General features: G+C 41.7%; 1 protein-coding gene across 9 annotated transcripts in view; it reads right to left on the reverse strand.

Moving 5' to 3' along the window:
- The window catches only part of TAMM41 (TAM41 mitochondrial translocator assembly and maintenance homolog), a 63,029-nt gene extending 38,774 nt beyond the window's left edge, over positions 1–24,255 (reverse strand). For 8 of the 9 annotated variants that reach the window (XM_049861862.1, XM_049861859.1, XM_049861856.1 and 5 more), the window contains exons 1-4: positions 23,857–24,255; positions 21,014–21,196; positions 16,710–16,802; positions 9,765–9,915 (exon numbers count right to left, since the gene is read on the reverse strand). In XM_049861862.1, the coding sequence (XP_049717819.1) occupies positions 9,765–9,915; positions 16,710–16,802; positions 21,014–21,196; positions 23,857–23,991 (562 nt within the window). In that variant the 5' untranslated portion in view covers positions 23,992–24,255. Of the gene's footprint in view, positions 1–9,764; positions 9,916–12,649; positions 12,799–16,709; positions 16,803–21,013; positions 21,197–23,856 lie in introns of those variants that run through there. The other variant, XM_049861863.1, reaches the window with a different exon arrangement.
- Positions 24,256–25,295: the final 1,040 nt, after the last annotated feature.

Consider the following 25,295-nt stretch of genomic DNA (forward strand, 5'->3'; position numbering starts at 1 on the left):
AGGATTAGGAAACTTTCTCTTCCCCAATTTTGAGGGCTCTCATCCTCCACCTACTCCTTTCTCACCCATCATTTACAACAATAATGCCATAAATACCGACCCCAGGGACAAGGTGATCTGTAAATACCATATTTTAAGGTAAGAAGTTATTATTACTGCTATTAACACTGATAGATCTTGCCTCTGCCAGTAATTACCAGCAGGAACTTGCTCAATAACATGGGGAGACACTGCTTTCTGTTTTTTCTTTTTTTCAAGCGGGAAATGCTGAACTTTACAGGTTAGGGAAGATATTATCTCTCAAGTAGAAATAGGTAGAAAACAAATGTGAAAGTTATCAATAAAAATGTGATCGGTGGGTACTCTGAAGCTTCAAGTATTCAGAGGGGTTGGGAGGTTTGTTGAAGGGGAAGAATCCAAGCACCGCAAGGATACTGGGTTCTCCGAAGCCTAGCAAAGGCAGGAGGACAAAGCTAAGGAAGGAGGGTGTCAAATACAAACCTTGCCTTTCAACACATTGCCTGTGGCAAGTCTCATACCTATGAAGGATCTCTATCTGCAGGGCCTAGATTCTTCTCTACTCATAGTACTCCAGTCTACTTCCATATTACAGACTAGGTAACCATTTACTTGCGTCCTGGCTTAGAAACAACCATCCTACACAATGTTTTTTCGATGGGAAAATGTATTACCAGTTCTAAACAAGTGACTTACAGAAGACCTTTTGGAAAATGTCTCATTCATAAGCTGGGGACTGCACAGAGTTGGAATCAGCTCCCGCTCGATAGCGTTTGCCAGGTATTGTGTCCCAAGAGTCACAGCAAAAAAGAAGGCAGCCTCACTGCCAGGAGTAATATAGGATACTTGGCCAAATTCTCAGATTCAAATCTGGGTTAAGCAGTAAGAATACAATGGCAAGAAAGTGAGAGGAGACTGGAGAAACTGGAAGCTGAGGAAGCTGGAGTCACACGGACCAAGGTTTGCAACCTCAATCTCAGGGACAAACTCAGTTTCTCTGGTTGCTCTTCTCCTATCAGTCCATGGCTGGCTCCTTATCACTACTCAGATCTTATTTCAACTATCGCCTTCTCAGAGGGTCTTCCCTGACTATCCATTATAAAGTCGGTCCTACCCTCACCATCAGTACCTGTCTTTACTCTTATCCTGATTTTTTTTTCCTTCTCTTCATAGCAGCCATTATCTGAAATTACTGTATCCCTGCTTTATTGTCTATCTCTATCTAAAGAACATAAACTGCAGGGGGAGCATCACTCGAGTCATATTTACTAGTGTACACCTAGGGCCTACCACACTGTATGACACGTGGAAAGCACATAAAACATATCTGTTGAACAAATAAATAAATAGGGCTGTTATGTGAGGATTAAAGGATAGAATATCTATCTATCAGTCTACCTACCTGAGGAGGCCTGGTGGCACAACTGTTAAATGCTCGGCTGCTAACTAAAAGGTCAGTGGTTTGAACCCATCAGCCTTTCTAAGGCAGAAAGATGTGGTAGTCTGCTTCTGTAAAGATTATAGCCTTGGAAACCCTATGGGGCAGTTCTACTGTGTCCTATAGGATCTGAGTTGGAAACAACTCTACAGCACACAACAATGCCCATTCATTCATCCATCCATCACCAGGCACAGTCCTGCTACACAGCAGCCCTTAATAAATATTATAAAAGAAAAAACAGATGATACGGTTATTAGTCAGCAAGTATTTACTGAACATTTTGCATGTGTCTTGCAGCGCAGGAGAAATATGGTCCTTCTAGGAGGCAGAGCAAAAATCAGCTAAAGATTGACTGCTGCTGTTGTTGCTGTGTCAATTCTGACTCATAGCGAGCCTACAGGACAAAGTAGAACTGCCCCATAGCGTTTCCCAAGCTGTAATCTTTACAGGAGCCAGTTGCCTGGTCTTTCTTCCAAAGAGCTGCTGGTGGGTTTGAACTGCTGACCTTTCAGTTAGCAGCTGAGCACTTAACCACTGTGTCATCGGTCATCCTTAAAGACTGATAGCAATTTGAATCCTAACATAACAAAGTCTGCAAATAGAAGAAGGCAGTTATGTCATTAGCTAAACTTCTGTTACTTAGTGTTCAGAATCTACCTGAGACCCTGCTGATGCTGAGGACATGGGAAAATAGGGAGGGGTAGTAGTGGTGTGGGCAAAGTGCAGAACAGTTCTGCATCTTCTCCCACAAAGGCAACCCTTCATAGAAGGCTCCTAGTCCATCTTTTTTCAAAGGAGCAAGGAGAGGAACTCACCTTAGTAAAGTGATCCCCTTTCCCTACACGTTGTATGTAGGGCCACTTATTCCATTACATGACCATCTCACCTTTTGCTCCTCCACCTTTTGCTGAGGAGCAGAGATGCTGCCATGTGAAGCCAGAAGCAACCACAAGACCTAGGTCATTTTACTTCCTTTCTCTACAGTGTTGCAACAGCAGCTGTAGCAGTGCTAGACACATTTTGGGAAGACTAAAGAACAAGGCCTGTAAGGTCTCTTTCAGCATTAAATTTCCATGAAATCTTATCTGTACCGGGATTCAGAGAATGAGTAAATTGCTTTTGCAATGTTTTGAACATGGCGTTCTTTGACTCATACTTAAAAGTTGGGCAAGAGGGTACTTATTTAAGACAGAGGCTTTCAAACTATTTTTTAACTAGCAGATGTCCTTTTTTGTAAATGAAATTCTACATGGAATACAAATGTGGGGCCCCTCTGGTTACAGCAAGAGGAGGGGTCAGGGCTCTATCCTCTAAGCTTCTCCCTTCCCTTTCTGAAGGAGCCCCCGACATCTCTGAGGGACACACATGGTTTAAGAAAAAAGGAAAAGGAAGTTAACATTTAGATAAATAAATAAAAAAAATAAAGAAATGAGTGAGGAAGATGAGAAAGTTTTTCCTTAATGTGGGGAGGGAAAAGTTGAGTAAAAAAATCAATACTTTGTAACCATCATAGTTAAGACTGGTTCAAGCAAGATTCATCATCAGATACTAAATCTAGGAGGGCAAGTTTTATCAGAAGCAGAATATTTGCACAATCTTACAAAGTCTCCCCACAGATAATTTATAAGAGGTGAAACATTGCTTCTAAAGGGGATACATTTGTTGTTTTTAGGCATGTAGAATCGGTTCTGACTCATAGTGACCCTATGTACAACAGAATGAAATGTTGCCCGATCCTGTGCCATCCTCACAATCATTGCTATGCTTCGATCTATTGTTGTAGGCACTGTGTCAATCCATCTCGTTGAGGGTCTGCTTCTTTTTCACTGACCTACTTTACCAAGCATGATATCCTTCTCCAGGGACTGCTCCCTCCTAACACGTTCAAAGTCTGTGAGACGAAGTCTCGCCATCCTAGCTTCTAATGAGCATCCTGGGTGTACTTCTTCCAAGACAGATTTGTTCATTCTTCTAGCAGTCCATGGTATATTCAAATATTCTTTGCCAACACCATAATTCAAAGGCATCAATTCTTCTTTGGTCTTCTTTATTCATTGCCCGGGTTTCACATGCATATATGAAGCAATTGAAAACACCACGGCTGGCGTCAGGTGCACCTTAGTCCTTAAGGTGTCATTTATGCTTTTTAACACTTCAGCAATTTTTTGCAGCAGATCTGCCCAGTGCAATGCATGTCTGATATCCTGCCTGCTGCATCCATGGCCGTTGATTGTGGATCCAAGTAAAATGAAATCCTTGACAACTTCAATCTTTTTTCTGATTATCATGATGTCGCTTATTGGCCCTAGTCATGAGGATTTTTGTTTTCTTTATGTTAAGGTGTAATCTATACTGAAGACTGTGGTCTTTGATCTTCATTAGTAAGCGCTTCAAGTCCTCTTCACTTTCAGCAAGCAAGGTTGTGTCATCTGCATAACGCAGGTTGTTAATGAATCTTCCTCCAATCCTGATGCCCCATTCTTCTTTATATAGTCCAGCTTCTTGGATTATTTGCTCAGAATATAAATTGGATAAGTATGATGAAAGGATACAATCCTGACAGACACCTTTCCTGATTTTAACCATGCAGTATAGGCCTGTTCTGTTCGAACAACTACCTCTTGGTCTAAGTACAGGTTCCACATGAGCACAATTAAGTGTTCTAGAATTCCCATTCTTTGCAATGTTATTCATAATTTGTTATGATCCACACAGTCAAATGCCTTTGCATAGTCAATAAAACATGGGTAAACATCTTTCTGGTATTCTCTGTTTTCTGCCAAGATCCATCTGACATCAGTAACGATATTCCTCGTTCCATGTCCTCTTCTGAATTAGGCTTGAATTTTTAGCAGTTCCCTGCTGATGTACTGCTGAAACTGCTTTTGAATGATCTTCAGCAAAATTTTTCTTGCATGTGATATTAATGATTTTTAAAAATAATTTCTTCTTTCTGTTGGATCACTTTTCTTTGGAATGGGTACAAATATGGATCTCTTCCAGTCAGTTGGCCAGGTAGCTGTGGTCCAAATTTCTTGGCATAGATGATTGAGGACTTCCAACACTGCTTCCATTTGTTGAAACACCTCAGTTGGTAACCTGTCACTTCCTGAAGCTTTGTTTTTTGCCAGTGCCTTCAGTGCAGCTTGGACCTCTTCCTTCAGTACCATTGGTTCTTGATCATATGCTACCTCCTGAAATGGCTGAAGTTGGCCAATTCGCTTTGGTACAGTGACTATGTATTCCTTCCACTTGCTTTTGATGTTTCCTGCTTCATTCAATATCTTGCCCATAGAATCCTTCAAAATTGCAACTGGAAGCTTGAATTTTTTCTTTAGTTCTTTCTACTTGAGAAATGCTGAGTGTGTTCTTCCCTTTTGATTTTCTATCTCCAGGTCTTTTCATTTCATTATAATACTTTCCTTTGCCTTCTCAAGCCACTCTTTAAAATCTGTTCAGCTCTTTTATCATTTCTTTCTTTCACTTTAGCTACTCTACACTCAAGAGAAACTTTCAGAGTCTCCTGACATCCATTTTGGTCTTTTCTTTCTTTCCTGTCTTTTTAATGACCTCTTGCTTTCTTCATATGTGATGCCCTTGTTGTTATTCCACAACTTGTCTGGTCTTTGGTCATTAGTGTTTGGTGCACAGATTTGAATAATCAGATCTGTTCTTGAGATGGTCTCTGAATTCAGGTGGGATATACTCAAGGTCATGCTTTTGTTCTTGAGAACTTTTTATAGTTTTCTTCAACATCAACATGAACTTGCATATGAGCAATTCATGGTCTGTTCTACAGTCGGCCCCTGGCCTTGTTATGACCAATGATATTGAACTTTTCCATTGTCTCTTTCCACAGGTGTAACTGATTTGATTCCTGTGTATTCCATCTGGCAAGTTCCATGTGTATAGCCACCATTTATGCTGTTGAAAAAAGGTATTTGCAATGAAGAAGTTGTTGGTCTTGCAAAATTCTGTCATCTGACCTCCAGCATCGTTTCTAACACAAGGCCATATTTTCCAAATATCAACCCTTTTTTCTTTGTTTCCAACTTTTGCATTCCAATCACCAGTAATTATCAATGCATCTTGATGGCATGTTTGATCAATTTCAGACTGCAGAAGTTGGTAAAAACCTTCAATTTCATCATCTTTGGCCTTAGTGTTTGGTGCACAGATTTGAATAATAGTTGTATTAACTGATTTTCCTTTTAGGTGTCTGGATACTATCCTATCACTGACAGCACTGTACTTCAGAACAAATCTTGAAATGTTCTTTTTGATGATGAACGTGACACCATTCCTCTTCAATTTGTCATTCCCAGAATAGCAGAACATGTGATTGTCTGATTCAAAATGGCCAATACCAGTCCATTTCAGCTCATTAATGCTACGATATCGATCAATATGCATCCCATTTCATTTTTTGATGACTTCCAATTTTCCCAGATTCATACTTCATACACTTCTCGTTCCAATTATTAATGGATATTTGCAGCTGTTTTTTTTTTATTTTGAGTCATGCCACATCAGCAATGAAGGTCCCGAAAGCTTGACTCCATCCTTGTCGTTAAGGTCAACTCTACTTCGAGGAGGCAGCTCTTCTCCAAGCATATTTTCAGTGCCTTCCAATCTGAAGGGCTCATCTTCCGGCACTCTATCAATGTTCTGCTGCTATTCATAAGGTTGTCACTGGCCGATTTTTTTTAGAAGTAGACTGCCAGGTCCTTTTTCCTGGTCTTAGTATGGAAGCTCAGCTGAAACCTGTTTACCAAGGGTGATGCTGCTGGTATTTGAAACACCAGTGGCAAAGCTTCCAGTTATCACAGCAACAGGTAAGCCACCACAGTATGATAAATTGACAGACACGAAGGGAGGAAACATTACTAGCATTTACACTTTAAAAATGTCATGTTAACACAAAGAAAGGCTAAGGAACCATTCCATATTAATAGGTAAAAGAGACATGACAACTAAATACAATATATGACCTTCAACTGGGCCACATACTTGAGGGGAAAAATGCCATAAAAAACATTATTGGGACAACTGACAACATTTGGAATATGGATTGTCAACTGGATAAAAATATTGTATCAGTGTTAAATTTTGAGATTTTGATCACTGGACTATGGGTATGTAAAAGAGTGTTCTCTTTAGGAAAAAAACATACCGAAGTATCATGGTCTAAAAAGGGCATAATATGGGCAACCTACTCTTAAATAGTTCATAAAGAAATAAATATTACTATGTATTTACGTATTTTAGTCAAAAATCAAGTTGATGGCACCAAACAACAACACTGGAAACGCTGGTGGCATAGTGGTTAAGAGCTATGGCTGAGAACCAAAAGGTTGGCAGTTCGAATCTACCAGGTGCTCCTTGAAAGCTCTATGGGGCAGTTCTGCTCTGTCCTATAAGGTTGCTATGAGTCAGAATTGATTAGACAGCAACGGGTTTGGTTTTTTTTTTGGTTAACATTTATGTATACAGAAAGCAGTGGTTCTTAGACTGAGGTCCTTGGAGGAGCACCTGCAGTCCCTGGACGTTTGTTAGAAATGTCAATTCTTGAGGCCCCGGATGAGTAAAGCATTACTGAAAAAGAAGAACAAAGTGGGAAGCCTCACACTACCTGATTTTAGAACCTATTATACTGCCACAGTAGTCAAGACAGCCTGGAACTGGTACAACAACAGATACATAGACCAATGGAACAGAATTGAGAATACAGACATAAATTCATCCATTTATGAGCAGCTGATATTTCACAACGGCTCAAGGTCTGTTAAATGGGGAAAAGACAGTCTCTTTAACAAATGGTGCTGGCATAACTGGATATCCACCTGCGAAAAAATCAAACAAGACCCATACTTCACACCATGCACAAAAACAAACTCAAAATGGATCAAAGACCTAAACATAAAATCTAAATAAAGGTCATGGAAGAAAAAATAGGGACAACACTATGAGCCCTAATACATGGCATAAACAGAATACAAAATACTACTAATAATGCACAAACACCAGAAGACAAACTAGATGACTTGGAGCCCCTAAAAATCAAACACTTATGCTCATCCAAAGTCTTCACCAAAAGAGTAAAAACATTACCTACAAACTGGGAAAAAAGTTTTGGCTACAACAAATCCGATCAGAGTCTAATCTCTAAAATCTACAAGATACTACAAAATCTCAACAACAAAAAGACGAATAACCCAGTTAAACAATGGACAAAGGATATTAACAGGCACTTCATCAAAGAAGACATTCAGGTGGCTAACAGATACACGAGGAAATACTCATGATCATTAGCCATTAGAGAAATACCTATCAAAACTACAATGAGATATCATTTCACTCCAACAAGGCTGGCATTAATCCAAAAAACACAAAATACATGGTGGAGAGATTGTGGAGAGATTGGAACACTTATACACTGCTGGTGGGAATGTAAAATGGTACAACCACTTTAGAAATCGATTTGGTGCTTCCTTAAAAAGCTAGAAATAGAACTACTGTAGGATTCAGCAATCCTACTCTTTGAAATATATCCTAGAGAAATAAGAGCCCTCAAACAAATAGATACATGCACACCCATGTTTATTGCAGCACTCTTTACAATAACAAAAAGATGGAAGCAACCAAGGTGCCCATAAATGGATGAATGGATAAACAAATTACAGTATATTCACACAATGGAATATTACACAACGATAACAATGATGAATCCGTGAAACGTCTCATAACATGGAGGAATCTGGAAGGCATTATGCTGAGTGAAATCAGTCAGTTGCAAAAGGACAAATATTGTATGAGACCACTATCATAAGAACTGAAGAAAAGGTTTAAACACAGAAGAAAACATTCTTTGATGGTTATGAGGGTGGGGAGGGAGGGAGATGGGTATTTACTAGTTAGATGGTAGACAAGAATTATTTTAGGTAAAGGGAAGGACAACATACAATACAGGGGAAGTCAGCACAACTGGACTAAACCAAAAGCTAAAAAGTTTCCTGAATATAGCCAAACACTTCGAGGGACAGAATAGCAGGCGCAGGAGTCTGGGGACAAAGGTTTCGGGGGACATCTAGGTCAACTGGCATAACAAAGTGTATTCAGAAAATGTTCTGCCTTCCACTTTGGTGAGTGGCATCTGGGTTCTTAAAGGCTAGCAAGTGGCCATCTAGGGTGCATCAACTGGTCTCAACCCACGTGAAGCAAAGGAGAACAAAGAAAACCAAAGACACAAGGAAAATACAAGCCCAAGAGACAGAAAGGGCCACATAAGCCAGAGACTCCACCAGCTGAGACTGGAAGAAGTAGATGGTACCCGGCTACCACCAATGACTGCCCTGATAGGAAACACAACAGAGAATCCCTGATGGAGCAGGAGAAAAGTGGGATGCAGACCTCAAATTCTAGTAAAAAGGCCAGACTTAATGGTCTGACTGAGACTGGAGGGACCCCAGAGGTCATGGTCCCTGGGCTCTCTTTTAGCCCAAAACTAAAACCATTTCTGAGGCCAACTCTTCAGACAAAGATTAGACTGGACTATAGGATACAAGATGATACTGGTGAGGAGTGTGCTTCTTAGCTCAAGCAGACACATCAGACTATGTGGGCAGCTCCTGGCCAGAAGCGAGATGAGACGGGAGAGGGGGACAGGAACCGGTTGAATGAACACAGGAAATATAGGGTGGAAAGGAGGAGTGTGTTGTCACACAGTAGAGAGAGCAAGTAGGGTCACATAACAATGCATGTATAAGATTTTGTATGAGAAACTGACTTGAACTATAAACTTGCTCTTAAAGCACAATAAAAAAATGAAAAAGAAATGTCAATTCTTGGGCCCCACCCCGGACCTGCTGAATCAGTTGTTGTGGGGCTGGGGTCTAGCTATCTGGGTTTTAACAAGACCTCCAGTGGATTCTGATTCATGCTAAAATTTGAAAACCATTGATACTGAGAGAATGATAACACGATGAGGTGAAATGTAAAAAAACTGGTGAATCTGAGTAAAGGGTATAAGGGAGTTTTCAGTATTATTCTTGTAACTTTTCCTTAAGTTTCAATTATTTTCAAAGAAAAAATTAATGATAGCAACAAAAAGATGAACTCTGGGCAATGTCTGAAGACATGTGGAGAGAACACCCAGGAGGCAAAGAGGCAAATCCCCTAATCGCAGGGAGTGATGAAATTTCGAAGTAAAGTTGCAGCAACTCCAATCCAGAGTGGGAAGCAGGATACTCGCAAGGTCTTCAAACAACAAATCTCCTTGCAGAGAACGGATACAGATCACACTAACCTGAATAGGAGAGTCCGGCAATCTCTATAAAGAGCTCTTCTTCCGAAAAGCTTTCGGGGAGCAGTAGGAAAGCAGCATTCACAGCGCTCTTCAGATTTTTATCAAGGGCTGCCCTAAGAGTGGCATTCTCATTCATTGCTACGATTTTCACCTGAAAAAAACAGCAGACCATTCAGAAGGCAAGTTCCAGAAGCAAAGCACTGCTCAAGCTATGGGTGTGCACATGCACTGAAAGTCTCCCAAACTTTTAGTCCTGAAGATCCTGGAGTATCAGGCCAGTTGACAAGAAGTAATTAGAATCCTAATAAGCAATCCCAGAGTCTCCTGTTTTATGCCAAAGTCAGAGAAATCATAACACAGGAAAGGACCAAAATGCCAATGAAAGCGAAATAAATATTCCTCTTAAAAAAGGAAACTCATCATGGGTTTTGAGACAGAAATCAGTACAAAGGGAGTAAACGTCCTTTGGAAAGTCTAGTTTTTTAAATTATTTTCTAATCTCACTGTTCTTCACTTAATTTTCAGGGGAGCACTCTGTTCTTGCCTATATATATAACCTGAGCAGTTTATGTTCTATTTCATGACTTCTAGATAAACTGATTTTGAACTTGACTAAGAAAAAGAAAATTAGGTACAGTAGAAAAGAGCATGGGTTTTAGAGATAGGTCTGGGCTCAAGTCCAGGTATTTACTAGCTGTGTGAGTTTGGGAAAATTACTTCTCTGAATTTAAGTCCTCATCTCTACAATGAAGATAATAAATTTGCACTAAAAGACTGTCAGAGAGATTGAATAAGATAATGTATGTAAAGTATCCAGGGTACTAGCAAATATCTTGCTTAATCAATAAATGCTTATTGATTCTTTCTCTTCCCTTTCACTGGCTACCAAGTTTACAGTTCCTCTTGAAAAGGGTTTTTCTCCTAAAAACAAAGCAGAAGCTGCTTTGAAATTTTCCCAATTTCATTAAAATACAAAGAGGCTCACTTTGTTTTAAGATTCTGAGTTTTAAAGATCTTAACAGTGTAAGAGAATGTACTCAAGTCCCAGCTCCCTTTCTCACTAGCTCTGTGACTATTGATATAATTCCTTATCAGTAAACTGAGGGTTAATAACAGAACCAAGCTCACAAGGTGGCTGGGAAGATTAACTGAGGTATTATATATGAACCCTCAGCAGGTATGTGTGTTTCCTGGTGCACAATGCAAGAGTTTCTCTGTTTTCACAAGTGAGAGTGCATCAAAATCACCCGGAGGACTTGTTAAAATATGTACTGCCCCACCAACAGAGTTTCAGATTCCGAAGGCCCCGGTGAGGACTTAAAATGTACGTTTGTAACAAGTTCCTGGGTACGCACATTTTGAGAACCACTGCTCTAAGGTGTATACGTAGAAGTAGAATTGCCCAACTGCTCTTTAGAGTGGTTGTACCAATTCCCACTCCTGCCATCATCTTTTTAAAACACATGCTGTTTCGGACTGATCTTCTAAACCAGGAAAGGGTCTTGTTTTTAAGTGCTATCAGGTCGATTCCGACTCATGGTGACTCTATCGGACAGAGCAGAACTGTTCCACAGGGTTTCCAAGGCTGTAAGCTTTCCGGAAGCAGACTGCCACATCTTCCTCCTGAGGAGCTGCTGGTGAGTTGGAACCGCCAACCATTTGGTTAGCAGGTAAGCACTTTAACCACTGTGTCACCAGGGCTCCTTAGAAGTCGTTAATAAGGACCCCTATATATCAGAAATGTAGCTACCATCTCTAAACCATTTAGTGCTCTCACCAAATTTTCTTCCAATTGTGGAAACCAGGATTTAAGTTATCTTTTATTTGTCAATTATAGATGATTTCTGACAATACACTATAATAACATTTTCAAAATAATATTAGAAAGCCAGGAACGAGAATAATGTCTATCCCAAGGTATAATTTCTTCTCTCTTTTCTTATTAATTGTAATAAGCAGTATTATAAAACACATAATTAATTTATGAACAAGACTTAAGAACCTAAATTCCACCTTTTACCTTTATTTTTCCCCACTTTTTTTCTAAGGGAATATTCTTATGGCCAAACTCCCATGCGCTAAGCTGCTTGATTCAATACCACTACCTCCTCCCTTGTAATTACCAGTTAATCGCCCTTAATTAAGCCTTTCAGCACTTGTGTGCGTTAAGTATTGTTGCAATCAACTGCACAGAGTAAAACCAAGGAGCATGACTTGCCCAAGGTTGCATAATGCATTGATGGCAAAAATCAGGGTAACACCCTATACTTGGCAAATCCAGCTCTAAATATTTTGAATTATTCTCATACAGTTCTCATACATACATTCAGTTTGGGATCTGTTCTAGTTAACTTATCTTGAAAGATGATGGAAACAAATTCTAAGGTCCTAAACAACTTCTGTATTTATTCCTTGAATAGCTTCACCAAACCTTTCATTCCTTATAGAATCATGGATCTAAGAGAGATTTTGAAAGAACATTTACTCCAACCTCCTCATTTACTGGTGGGGAAACTGAGGCCCAGAGGGGTTAAAATATTTCCCCAAAGAAGTAGTGGCATGCCCAGACGTGTCCCCAGGTCTTTTCTAGTGCTCTTTCCACAACACTGGGATGCCTCCTTACTTCCAAACTCCCATTCTTCTTCCTCGTTCACCAAGTCCTTCTAAATAATCCTTCTCCCTCTCTTTTTTTGGGTTTGGTTCACAGAAGCTCAGTGAAGTTAGAAGCTATTTTGAGATGCTAACAAATCAGAGATGCAAAGAAAAGAGGAAATTTTCCTATTCAACAAAATACACTTGTTCTCTGAAAAGTTGTTCTACTTAGGTTGTAAGAAAACAGTCTGTTTGCTATTTTGGGTTAAGAGTGAAAATAAAAATATCCTTACTCAAAGGGAAAATGTCAGCTCAGAAGACTCTGCTATTATGCTGATCTGGTTCTTCAACGTAAGGTGAACTAGGAACTTGTCTCTGCAGCGCTGCTATTTGTTGCTCAGAGTGAAAAGCCAATGAACTCTTGGGAGACTGCCAGAGGGGCCTGGGAAAAAAAGCAAGTCCTCAGATTTGTGAATAGCTGTTTGTATCTTGCTGGGAATGCCCCGACCTGAACTGCATAGATAACACTGGCACAACTGCTACGAGAAAATCTTCACTGGAGAGAGGAAGGGGCAACGTTTGCAGGGACTTTCAAAGCCCGAATCGAGAGATTTGTGAGTACCTTTCAAAATAGAAAAAAGGAGAAAGTCACGTGTGGTCTCCTCTATGACACAGTCACATGAAGATAGGCCTTCAGTTGCAAAGAGGGAAGTTCAAGCCACAAAGAACACAGCCCTGCCTAGTGTTCAAATACTCAGTCACTAACCAAATGCCCCTTCCTGCAGAACTTTTCCATCCGAATGACCAGAAAGGCTAACTCTTCTCAATGGTCAGCACTTGAGGATGAAGAAGAAACAGGGAACATCAGAGCTGGGTGAAGCCTTGTTAATTATCTACTGGTCGGACTGTGGGCTCTCCGAGGACAAGCAAGTGGTGTCTTGTTCTTTTTTTTTTTTTTTTTAATTCCTTTGGCACACACGGAGAGAAAACCTAGTTGTCTTTTGAATAAGTAAATGAATGGCTCAATCTTTGCATTTCAAAGGCTAGAGGCCCAAAGATTTGCTCACAGCTGGGCAGAGCCAAGACAGTAGCCAGGTTTTCCAAATCCCAGTTCAGGGATCTTTTATATAGCTGAGATTTTTCTAACTACAAAAATTAAACCAATAAAGCTAAAACATGGTGATAGCTGCACAACTCGGAATGTACTAAAAACCAACAGACTGTATGGTATGTGAATTATATCTCAATAAAGCTGTTATAAAAAATAAAGCTACGATACCAGCAATTAAAAGAGAAAATAAATTGCAATAAATACATCAGCTAACTTAAATTAAAATCCTCTTAACAAGGGAGCAAAAATACCATTCATTATATGTCAATGTGAATGCTTTAAAACTTCGAAGCAAAATTACCTATACACTAAAATAATGTGAGGTACAAAAATCCAAACTTATGTTAAATAAATCAGGAAACAACTATTAATATTAGAGTTCTTTTGATTTAAAAAAGATTAGCTACGCGGTTCTATTATATACTTTAAATCTCACAGTTCTTGGGGGGGAAAGACTCAAACTTAAGGCTATACTAGAAATAAAAATGAAGTATCTCTTCAACTAGAGTGAATTTAATGGAAAAGTATGATAGAAATTTAATTTATATTCTACTTTTCCAGAAATGACCATCTTTTAAGAAAGGTATTCCTTTACATTCTTTTTAAAGACAAATTGCTAGTGATTGAGAAATTCTATTTCAATTGGCAATATGCTGGACGCTTAACATAAAAAAATTCACACTCATTTTCTCATAATTCTTTCTTAAGATATTCACCCAATTTCCTTGTCCAAACGCTACCACCCTTTTCTTTCATCGGTGATTTGTTCCTTTATGAAGTTTGATTAATATTTGCTGCCACCTAGAGGTAAAAATTGTTTGCTTAAGGACAGTTATCACAGATTCTCTGGAAGGGTCAACAAGAAACTGATGACCAGTGACTTCCACTGCACAGAGAAATGGGCCAGGAGTGGATGTCATACACCCATTTATTATTTTCGATTTTTTTTTTCCTTTACCTTCGGTATGTTCAACACTTTCAAGTGATTTTTAAGACAGTCAACTTAATTTTCTTGCTGCAGGATTAATAAGCTCGAGGGAGAGTCACTGACATCAACAACATTTTCTTCTCTCCAGAGAAATTCCAAGTTAGGTGAGAAATGCAGTTTTGCATGGTATGGCTATAGGTGCTACAGCTCATCTCGTATTGCTGTTTTTATCTTAAAGGATATATGTACGATAGATAAAATCTGAGGTCATTTTCTGGGCTTAGATTCTGAGATTCCATGGCATTTCAGTTTCTAAAGCCTATTTCTTTTATCAGATTTGACATATTCTTAGCATAAAGCACAGTATAGAAAATAATACAAAATTTTCACATTCAGTATCTCATTCGATCGCCAAATAACTCTGAGATGGGCAAGGACAGAGAAGGGAAAGACGATCTGCTGAGTGTCACTAAGTGTCAGGCATTTTAGAACTCTTCTGGGGTCCAGTGGTGTCACTATGGAGACGCGGGGGGTTCTGGTCAGAACTGTCATTATTACACCATTATAAGGACGCTCCAAATCGTGTGAGTTCGCCTGCACCTGCTACAAGCATGCATTGTTGTTTTCGTTGCTGCTGGTGTTTCTATAGTCACTGCTTTTGTCAAGTTTTCTGGGATTTTAGCAACAATATTGTGGTAATCAGTATTTGTGAACCTCTATCAGTAAGGTTTTTTTAAGAATGAAGTAGTAATTAACGTCATTAAAGTAGTGGTCACCTCACCTCAGGTACCTGAAAAGCCGGATCAGTCTTGGGCACTAAACGTGTGTGAAAGGTTTTGGTGGAGATCTGTGCCTTTACAAGGTAGGCATTTTGCGTGACTTTGGAAATCAAGGTACTACTCTGGTTAGTAATTTGATCTGTTTTCTTATATACTGTAAAAGGTCTAAGTTACAATGTGGTATTTTGCTGTTATTCATGCCCATTTCTTTTCTTTTTTAGCTTCTCAAATACGGGGTATTAGCACTAGTATTCTGACTGAAGATCTCCTCACCTGGAGTAACTTATACATCGGAGAAGGAAAAGGAGGAGTGGCATATGAGAATTACGATTTATGGGTAACGTTAGCACAAAACACATTACTTAAGATTCTGTATGGTCTGATATGGGAGGAGGTCCATGGGAGGGGGATGACACCATGAGTTACGTGAGTGACACCAACCCTAGTGACTCTACTGCTGGGGTCAGGGTTATTAGCTTCACTCCAAAGATGAGAGTCTACTGAGGCTCAGGGAGATTAAGTCAGGGGTGCACGGCCATATAGCAAGGGAGTGTCAGAGCTGGAATCCAAACCCGAAGTCTGTCTGATTCTGAAACACCAGTGTTCTTTCCAGCACTATTACCCTGTTTCTAACTTGCAATACCTTCATGAAGTAGGCAGGGCAAGTATTGCTATCCCCATTCAAGAGGTAAATTAACTGAGGTTCAGAAAGATAAAACACGTCACCAAAGTTCACATAAAGAGCCAATAAGTCGCAGGAATGGATATGATCCAAGACTTCTAATCCCATGTTCATTATTCTTCCCACCAAGCTACAGAATTTGTAAATTTAAAAAGAAAAAAAAAACTTGGAAAGAAAATGAGTATTTATAAAGTTTCAATTGCATTTACTTGCTCGATTATGAGATTTACTAGTTATCTAGTCTAGAAATCAGAAATTCATTTATTTGGATATAAAATTATTCCAGTAAGTCTACTGCTTCCAGGGAGCCCTGGTGGCGCAGTGGTTAAGAGCTCGGTTGCTAACCAGACAGCTGGCAGTTAGAATCCACCAGCCGCTCCTTGGAAAGCCCATGGGTCAGTTCTGCTCTGTCCTATAGGGCTGCTGTGAGTCAGAGTTGACACGACAGCAACGGGTTTTCGGTTCTGGCCTTTTAAAGAATGTTTTTACTGAATAATTACATTCGATAAAATGTACAAGTCTTAACGGTAGAGCTTGATAAATTTTCACGTACGCACACACCCATGTAACCATCAACTGTGATCTTTCAGTTCTCAGAAGAAAGGCCTGGCGATCTACTGCCTAAAGGTCGTAGCCACTGAAAACCTAGGGAACACTGTTCTACTCTAAAACACATGGGGTTGCCAAGAGTCAGGCTTGACTCAACAGCAACTGGGATTTTGATGATGAAGTTGTTTTTCTTTCAAGGTACCTCTGGGTAGACTTTAACTGCCAATCCTCCAGTTAGTAGCTGGGCGCTTAACTCTTTGTGCCACCTAGAGACCTCTCAGAGAGGACAGGCATCCCCACTCACCGGTTTTTGGAGTCGTCCAGCAATGTATAAGTTATTCCAGGTGAGGAGATCTTCAATCAGTATACTAGTGCTAATAACCCCATATTTGATAAGCTAAAAAAGAAAAGAAATGGGCATGAATAACAGCAAAATACCACGTTGTAACTTAAGACTTTTTACAGAATGTAAGAAAACAGATCAAATTACCAACCAGAGTAGTACCTTGATTTCCAAAGTCACACAAAATGCCTACCTTGTAAAGGCACAGATCTCCACCAAAACCTTTCACACATGTTTAGTGCCCAAGACTGATCTGGCTTTTCAGGTACCTGAGGTGAGGTGACCACTACTTCAGTGACGTTAAAGACAGAATGGCTTTTGGGGGCTATCTAGCATTGGTCCTCGGTGGAGTGAATTAAAAAAACTGGTCCTTAGCCACAGATAGACTGAGAAGCAGTGATGCAGTTCAGTCTCCTCTTTTTAAAAAGAAGAAACTCAGGGCCCAGAGAAAACAAACGATGTGCCCAAGATGACACTACCAGTAACAGAGTCAAAACTGGATTCTAGAATTTTAGTCTGGTCTTCCAAAGTTCTTTTTACCACCAGGTATAAGAAGTTTCCTTTCATTAAAAGTTTTCACTGACATCCTTTACATAGCAAATTTCTCTTTTGCTACTATTTCAAACACTTATATTTAAAAAACAACATCCAAAAAAGAAAAACTCTTTATCAGTGCTAAACACATGGAATTAAAGTCAAGCTCATTTCAATAGTAAACTGACTGTGGTGCAATGGATCGCCATGGTCTTGTTAACTCCCACCAAATGATTGGGTGGGACTATGTAAAATAAGGAGCTTACAGACCACCATGGGGATTGGACAGCTTGCTAATAATGCAAATAAGGTGCATGGCACTCTTGCAGGGGTCCCACCATGCAAAAAAGGTATATGGAGCCTTAACGAGGGGACTGGTCAGTTTTGCCATCCCACTAGGCTTAAAACGAGCCAACTCAGAGACAGACAGGGGGTATCTCAATTCCACCAAGAAGAAGAGATGCAAGCACAGTATGTCCTTTGGACCCAGAGACCCTGTGCTGAGAACCACCTAGACCCAGGAGACAGAGAGGTGTGACAGAGTGTGAGAAACAGAGCTGTAACATTGGAGACAGTATAAGATGGTGAGAAGTGGTGGCAGAGAGGCAGTGGCAGCAGAACCAGAAGACCAACGCGACACAGCACAGTGAGCTTCCCACACCACACAGTAAGGCGGTTACAGTGAGTGTACCGACTCACGGAGAAAGGGAGCTGAGTGCCTTCAGGCAGGAGGCTTCCAGGGAGAGTGGGGTGACGCCAGGTACTTGTTAGCAGAGCTAGGCTTGCCAACCCACAAAGAGAGAGACAGAGCTGAGCGCCTCTGGGGCTAAGGCTTGCTAGTGGAGTTAGGTGCCCCTGGGGAACTTACTGGCAGAACTGAAAAGCTTTGTTAATACTTGTCCAAGCAGGGCAGAGGCCTGGCCAAGGGGCCAAGGGGCCGAGGGGCCGAGGGGCCGAGGGGCCGAGGGGCCGAGGGGCCCAGGGCCAGAGAGAGCCTGCCTGCAGGCACGGCTAAGAAGAGGCTGTCCTGACTGAAGAACTGAATCCTGAATTGTAACCTGTTCCTTCCTTTGTGAGTTCTGTGTCTACAGCAATGAATTATCAAACCCAGCAGAGAAGCAGAGAGTGCCGTGGGAGGGACAGCTGGTGTTACAACCGGTAAAATGGTTGGAGGACGGAGGTTTGTCTGACCTCTGCTCACAGCAATCAGCCTTGGGCTGTAGATGCTCCTAATGATTCTCTCTTCACCCCATTCTGAAGTTAGAAGGAGTCAGATGATGCAGCACCGCCATTTTACACTTACAAACCCTGAATGTAATTCTTCCAAATCCTATTTGCATCAGCAGATACCTCCAGACCCACTGTGCTGAGCTCCAAGTATCCAAACACCCTTCTCAGGCTGTAAACATCTAAAAAGTAGCTAAAGAATTTCAATTAAAAAGTACAATGCCTTTGTAATATAATCATGCCCAAACATTTTGTTACTGGAGCTTGTAATATTGTTTGAAAATTACTAATTAGAGATAGGCTCAGTGTAATCTTAACTAAGGAGAAAGAACAAACCTATGTGTTTTGCATGACTAAAGTGGATGTGGAAGGCTGTGCTGAAAAGCTACCTTCTTCAATCCACTCTAGACGGTACTGCAGAAACCCCTTCTTGCTGCAGCCCTGTAACGACTGGGAGGCAATGGAAACATCAGTGGCAACTCAGCTAAGCTATGATTCCAAACGGTTTGGCCAAATACCAGTCTAATTGCTATTCCATTATGGAATCCAATGTAATATAATGTAATCACATCCCATGATGTAATCTAACGTAGTTAATCAGTGAGTTGAAAGGGGAGTTTCCTTACTGTGTGGTCTGCCTTCAGATTATAAATAGATATTTTGGTATCTCTCTCTCTTCCCATCACCTGACCTGTGGATCTTGGGACTCAAACCTATAGAAGTCTTCAGCCTGCTGCCTGACCTTTCAAAGATTTTAGACTTGCCAAACCCCCACATTCCTGTGAGCCACTCCTTTGAACTAAATCAACCAATCTCTCTCTCTTTTTCTACTTATATACACATTGTATATAAGTGTACAGTGAAACCTGTGAGAGACAGAACTCAACAGGACTGCCTTGTTTTTCCAGGTCTCACAAGTTTTCTGCCTTTGACAGGATGAAGTCTTAACTTACCACTTTTCTACTGCTAGTTTTAGTAGAAAGTGCCTGAGATTTCCTTCTCTAACCACCTTCTGCCTTTTGCAGATTTTACTGTATATACCTCACTGGTTCTGTCTCTCCAGAGAACCCTCACTAAGACAGGAGGACTGTCACTAGCTGCACGACCTTATAAAGTAATTTTCTCATTCTGAATTTTAGTTTCCTCATCTACAAAATAAAGGTGGGGCAGGATTGGACCTCAACTAGAAAAAGCAAATACAGTAAAACCTGCAAAGCGGAAACTGTATAAGGTAGAAACCAATCAGAGAAGGAAAACTCAGGTATTTTTGACTAAAAGGAGCGATAGAAAAGTGGTAAGATTGCACCCTGTCAAGGGCAGAAAACTTGAGACCCGGGAAAATAAGGCAGTCCCATCGAGCTCCAGCTCTCACAGGTTTCACTGCATATGGCCCACAGTATGCAGAGACATCATCGATCAATCACAGAACTCATTCCTGCTAAGTTCAGCTGTGTCTTCAAAATCCTTCTCAAAGGCAGTACTCCAACCTCCTGCCCTTCAAAATATGGTCCTTCAACCAGCAGCATCACCTGGGAGCTTATAAAAATTGCAGAATCTCAGGATCCATTCCAGACCAAATGAGTCAGAATCTGCATTTTAACAAGACCCCCAGGTGAACTGTATGCATGTCAAAATGTGACTGCCCCAAGCAATCAGGAGCAATGAGGAGAGCTGGCACAGCAGGTGAAACTCCTACAACATCCTTAGCCTAGCTGATCTCTAGGCGGCATCTGAGTAGCCCGCACTGGTCCTCTTAGGCTAGGGTCCTGCCTAGCTCTTAGCAGTCCTCATAGATACTGGGGTCCTGAATCCAAAGGACAGTCCAGCACTGTTCCTGCTGTCAGAGAACCCGTCTGCTGGGACCCGTGCATCTTACCTGCTCTCCAACACCCCCATTGCTAAATTCTACCCACCAGTTAGCATCAAGAGGTTCTTATCATTTGGCCCCACATGCTGCTGACAACCTGTAATATCCTCTTCACCTGTAACTTCTTCGTGGGTGTGTCTGCTCCTCCTTATAAGATTAAATCTTCACCCTGACCCTAAATGGCCTGCCTATTCCTTCCACTGACCAAACCAGTGGTTCTCAAAGGGTGATCCCAGACTAGCAGCATGGGCAGCACCTAGAACCTTGTTAGAAATGCAGAATCTCAAGCCCCACTCCAGGCCTATGGAATCAGCAACTCTGGTGATAGGACCTGGCAATCTGTGTTTCAAACAAGTGCTCCAGGTGATTGTGATCAAAGTTAAAATTTGAGAACCGCTTGGCCAAAGGCAAAAAATACGGACAGTAACACTCAACCACCTCCTCGCACTGCAATCACAGTCGAGAGAAACTGAGGACTCCAGTTGCTGCTCTGTCCCTGGGTTCAAGACACCCAGCAGGACCCTGAATGTTTCCTGACTCCAAGAACATACATACTAGTTGGTTATTTTAGAAACCAAGGTTAAGGGGCCTATGCAGGTCCCTATACAAGTCAAGACAAAGGTCTAAAGTCACTTACCCTACCATCACACTTTATCAGTGGATTGTAGTAAACTCCAGCGCCAAAGTTATTCTGGACAGTTGTGATAGTCCTGGGCCCCAAAACCTTTAGGAAAGAATAGTGGCTCCAGTTTTTCTTCAAGTTCTTTGAATGCCATCCAACAGGGTCATCTACTGTGAACACAAGGTCCAGCATGGGATTCTGTGAGGTGAAGAAAAAGAGAATGATCTCAGTATTAATTCCTAGAAAGACACTGAGACACAGTAGAAAACTCTATCTGACCACCTGAGTCAGAATCTGCATCATGACACTATGATTAATAGTCAGAAGACTTGGGATTCTCCTCAGAGACTCAAGCAAGTCTTTGGAATCAAACTGAGCTTTGTTTTCATCAGTACAAATAACAATAGCAAATATTTACTCACATGTATTATGTTGTGCCAGGCATTCTTATATATTATATATATACACAGGAACTCATTTCATCCTCAAAACTTTATGAGGTAGGCCCTATTATTATCCCCATTTTATAGGAAAGGAAACCAAGGCAGAGCTTAAGTTCCTTGCTCAAGGACACATAGCTAGTGAGTGGCAGACCTTAGTAGTTCACTTCCAAAGTCTGTAAGCACAATTGCTATGCTACATAGCCTTCCAGCTAAATGTAGCTAAGTGTGCTTCACTTTCCTCCCAGATGATCAGATAACACCATAGAGATAAAACCCTATAAGGAAAATAACTTATTTTAATTCTTAATGATTCACTAACCACTCACTGAGCACCTACAACGATTTGTCCTGGACTAGAGGTAAAGAGGAGCTCTGGTGGTGCAGAGTCTAAGTCTACTTGGGAGAAGAGACAATTCAAGTATAAGTTGCCTTGAGACAGAACACAAAAAAATGTAGTAACATCATTCCGAATGGGGCTGGGTCAGGAGCATAGAAAGGAGACCTTCCTAGAGATGATAAATCTGAGTCATGAGGAATGTGCAGGGGAATGCCTGCCACCTAGTACTTGGTAGAAGTACTATGGGAAACACAGAGAGGGGTAGGGAGTCTTGTTAGAGGAAGCTGCTCCTATGGATATGAGAACATCCCTAGGCATTCTGGGAGCTGCATTTCATTTGATATAGCTGGGACAGAATACAAGCAGGGAAGTGTTAAGACTAGAGGGAGGCTGTTTGCCATGCTAAGTCATGTTCTCCCAGAAGAGCTGAGTGGAGTGAGGAGAGAGACTAAAAGGCAGGGAAACCTGACGAGTGGCTGCTTCAAGAGCCCAGTGAGAACTAAGAAGAGGATATTAGCTAAGGCACTGAGATAAAGGTCTGATTTGAGATTTAGGTGTTAGAAATGCCAAGGTTTATTAACTTGAATGTAGGGATTTAGTGTGAAGGTGAGGGAAAGGAAGGAAGGACCTTTTTTTGGAGGGAATGCCAGGTCTGTTCAAAGGAAAAGCTTCATGGAAAATCAAGAGGTGGCTATATAATCAGGAGGGAATGACTAACACCTGCTCTGAGTTTCCCACCATGTGATCCACAAATCTCTGGTGATACTTAGGTCTGGGGTGCTTCATGGGTAAACATTAAAAAATTTTTCTGTAGTTATGCTAATGTGTTTTAGGAAAAATAACTAGCACATTCAAAATATAATTTCTCATAATTACTGTCAACTAAAAAAAAACGTAGTAATTAAATAGTATACGTGGAAATAGGAAGTCCAACCAACAGCGTAGATAGCCTAAGCAGAAAATGAATACCAAAAAAATCCAAACTTGTTGCCATCGAGTCAATTCTGACTCATAGTAACCCTATAGGACAGAGCAGAACTGTCCCTTAAGAGGTGCCAAGGAGCACCTCGTGGATTCGAACTGCCAGGCTTTCGGTTAGCTGCCGTAGCTCTCAACCACTGTGCCACCAGGGTTTGACAGGAAATGAATGGGCAAACTTTAATTGAAGACAGGTTTCAGCCCAAGACTCCGTATCAGGAAGCCCCCCTTGTAACCTGCACATTGAATTTTGCAGTCAGGAGGAAACGTGTATCCTCACAGCTACTGGTTTTGTTAGCCCTTAGCAGACTCTCAAGAATTAACCATACCTAGAAATTTTTTTCTTTTTTTTAGAGCTCCACCACTAACCAAAAAGTCAGCAGTTCAAATCCATCAGCTGCTCCTTGGAAACCCTATGGGGCAATTCTACTCTGTTCCATAGGGTCGCTATGAGTCCCAATGGACTCTGTGGCAACAGGTTTAGTCCCAAATAGATCCTCAAGTGTACTTAGAATGATACTGGTATCCACTATCTTCTGCTGTCAACTACCTTCACTACACCTGCCCTGGCCCTACAACCGGTGGGCCAGCTTCCTAGAGTCAAGAGAATCATTTTGTATTTTCTCCTACAGCTGTAGAAGTGACTCAAACTTAACTGTCCATTAGAATCACCTGGAAAGTTTTTTAAATTCCTGAAGCCCAGGTCAACTAAATCAGAATCTCTGGAGATGGAACCCACGCCACCTGCATTTTTTAAAGCTCCCTAGGAAATCCCACTGTTCAACCAAGACTGAGCAACACTGAGCTAGAACCTGACAAAATTTGTTTTCCTGTCTTTCACCTTGCCTTTGCACCAGCTTTTCCCTCTCCCTATGTGCATCTTTTGCTCTAGATCGAGTGCACCTCAAAAGTCAGCTCCTGCTGTCGTTACACTAGCAACGCTTTGTAAGGTCTGTACTTGGTTGGCACGTGGAGTGCACAGAGCGGGCAGGTCGCTCTAGGGCTCAGAAGCAATGGAAAGCCAAAAGCAACTCGTGAGAACAGGCAGGTTCCCGGCGTGGGGATGAGCCCGAGGCTGCACGGGGAGGGCCCGGCCTCACCTTCTGGTTTGCATTGGGCCCCGCCTGGCGGTACACCCCGGAGCCATAGGCGAAAGCCAGGCTCAGCTCCTCAGGGAAGTGAGACAGGATCTTGCGGAAGGCCACCCCCGACCTCGGCAGCGACTGCAGCACCATGGGGCCGAGGTCCAGAGACGGGGACCCTTGGCGGAGCAGGGCAGGGGACAGCGGGGCGGGAACAGATACTGGGCAAACGGGTATCGAGACAGGCGGCTTCGGGTGGGGCAAGGGAAGTCTGGGACCCGCCGGAACTGCAAGGGGCTGAGGAAGGGAAGAGGTCGTCGCACGGGCAAGGACTTGGGGAGTCCCGACGGTCCAAGCCGAGGCCGGGAGATGCTGCGGCCAAGGCAGGTCCTGCGGTGGCGCTCAAGCCGGCACAAGGGCAGCCTCCAGCCCCGCCTCTCGCACCAACACGCGCTTCAAAGAGACGGCGCTCGCCGGCTTGTGGGGAAACCTAATCGCGTTACAGTGACCCCTGGTGGTTGGAGGATCGCACTTCATGCTGGCAATTAGGGCAAATGGGAGAGGGAGCGTCAACTAATTTAAAATTAATTTAAAACTGCTTCTGAAAAAATACCGTTTTTTGGTCTCCCCTCAGATCACATTCTAGGAAATTATTTCAAAATCATGCGAGGGTATTGAAGACGGTTGTTTTTTAAACTGTGATGAAATTTCCTATAACATAAAACCACTGTGTCAATCCACCTCGTTAAGGGTCTCCCTCTTTTCTGCTCACCCTGTACTTTGCCAAGCATGATGTCCTTTCCCAGGGACTGATCCCTCCTGACAACATGTCCAAAGTTTGTAGGACGCAGTCGCACCATCCTTGATTCTAAGGAGCATTGTGGTTGCACTTCTTCCAAGGCAGATGTGTTGGTTCTTCTGGCAGTCCGTGGTATACTCAATACACTTCGCCAAACCACAATTCAAAGGCGTCAGTTCTTCTTTGGTCTTCCTTATTCCTCGACACAGGGGCTACAACAATGAGCTCAAGCATAACAACGATTGTAAGGATGGCACAGGACCAGGCAGCGTTTTGTTCTGTTGTGCATAGGGTCGCTATGAGACGGAACCGACTCGAGAACACCGAACAACAACAACAAAACTAACCATTTTAACGTGTACAACTCAGGGGTATTTAGTACATTCAACCGTTGTGCAACCATTACCTCTACTTAGTTTCAAAATTGCAGAAAACTTTTAATGTATAGAAAAACACAAAGAAAATTAAAATCATGCCCAATTCTACCATCTGGAGACAATGACTGTTAAGATTTGGGTGTGTTTTCTTCTAATGAAAGCCCTTTTCAAATCAGGTGATGGGTATAAAAATGCTCCGCAAATGGGAAAGGACTACATAGATGTTCTCTGGCGTTCGTATTTCACTTGAAGAGTGGATAAGAGTCTGTGCTCCTTTGCCT

Source organism: Elephas maximus, chromosome 20 (assembly GCF_024166365.1).
Source record: "Elephas maximus indicus isolate mEleMax1 chromosome 20, mEleMax1 primary haplotype, whole genome shotgun sequence".
Taxonomy (NCBI): domain Eukaryota; kingdom Metazoa; phylum Chordata; class Mammalia; order Proboscidea; family Elephantidae; genus Elephas; species Elephas maximus.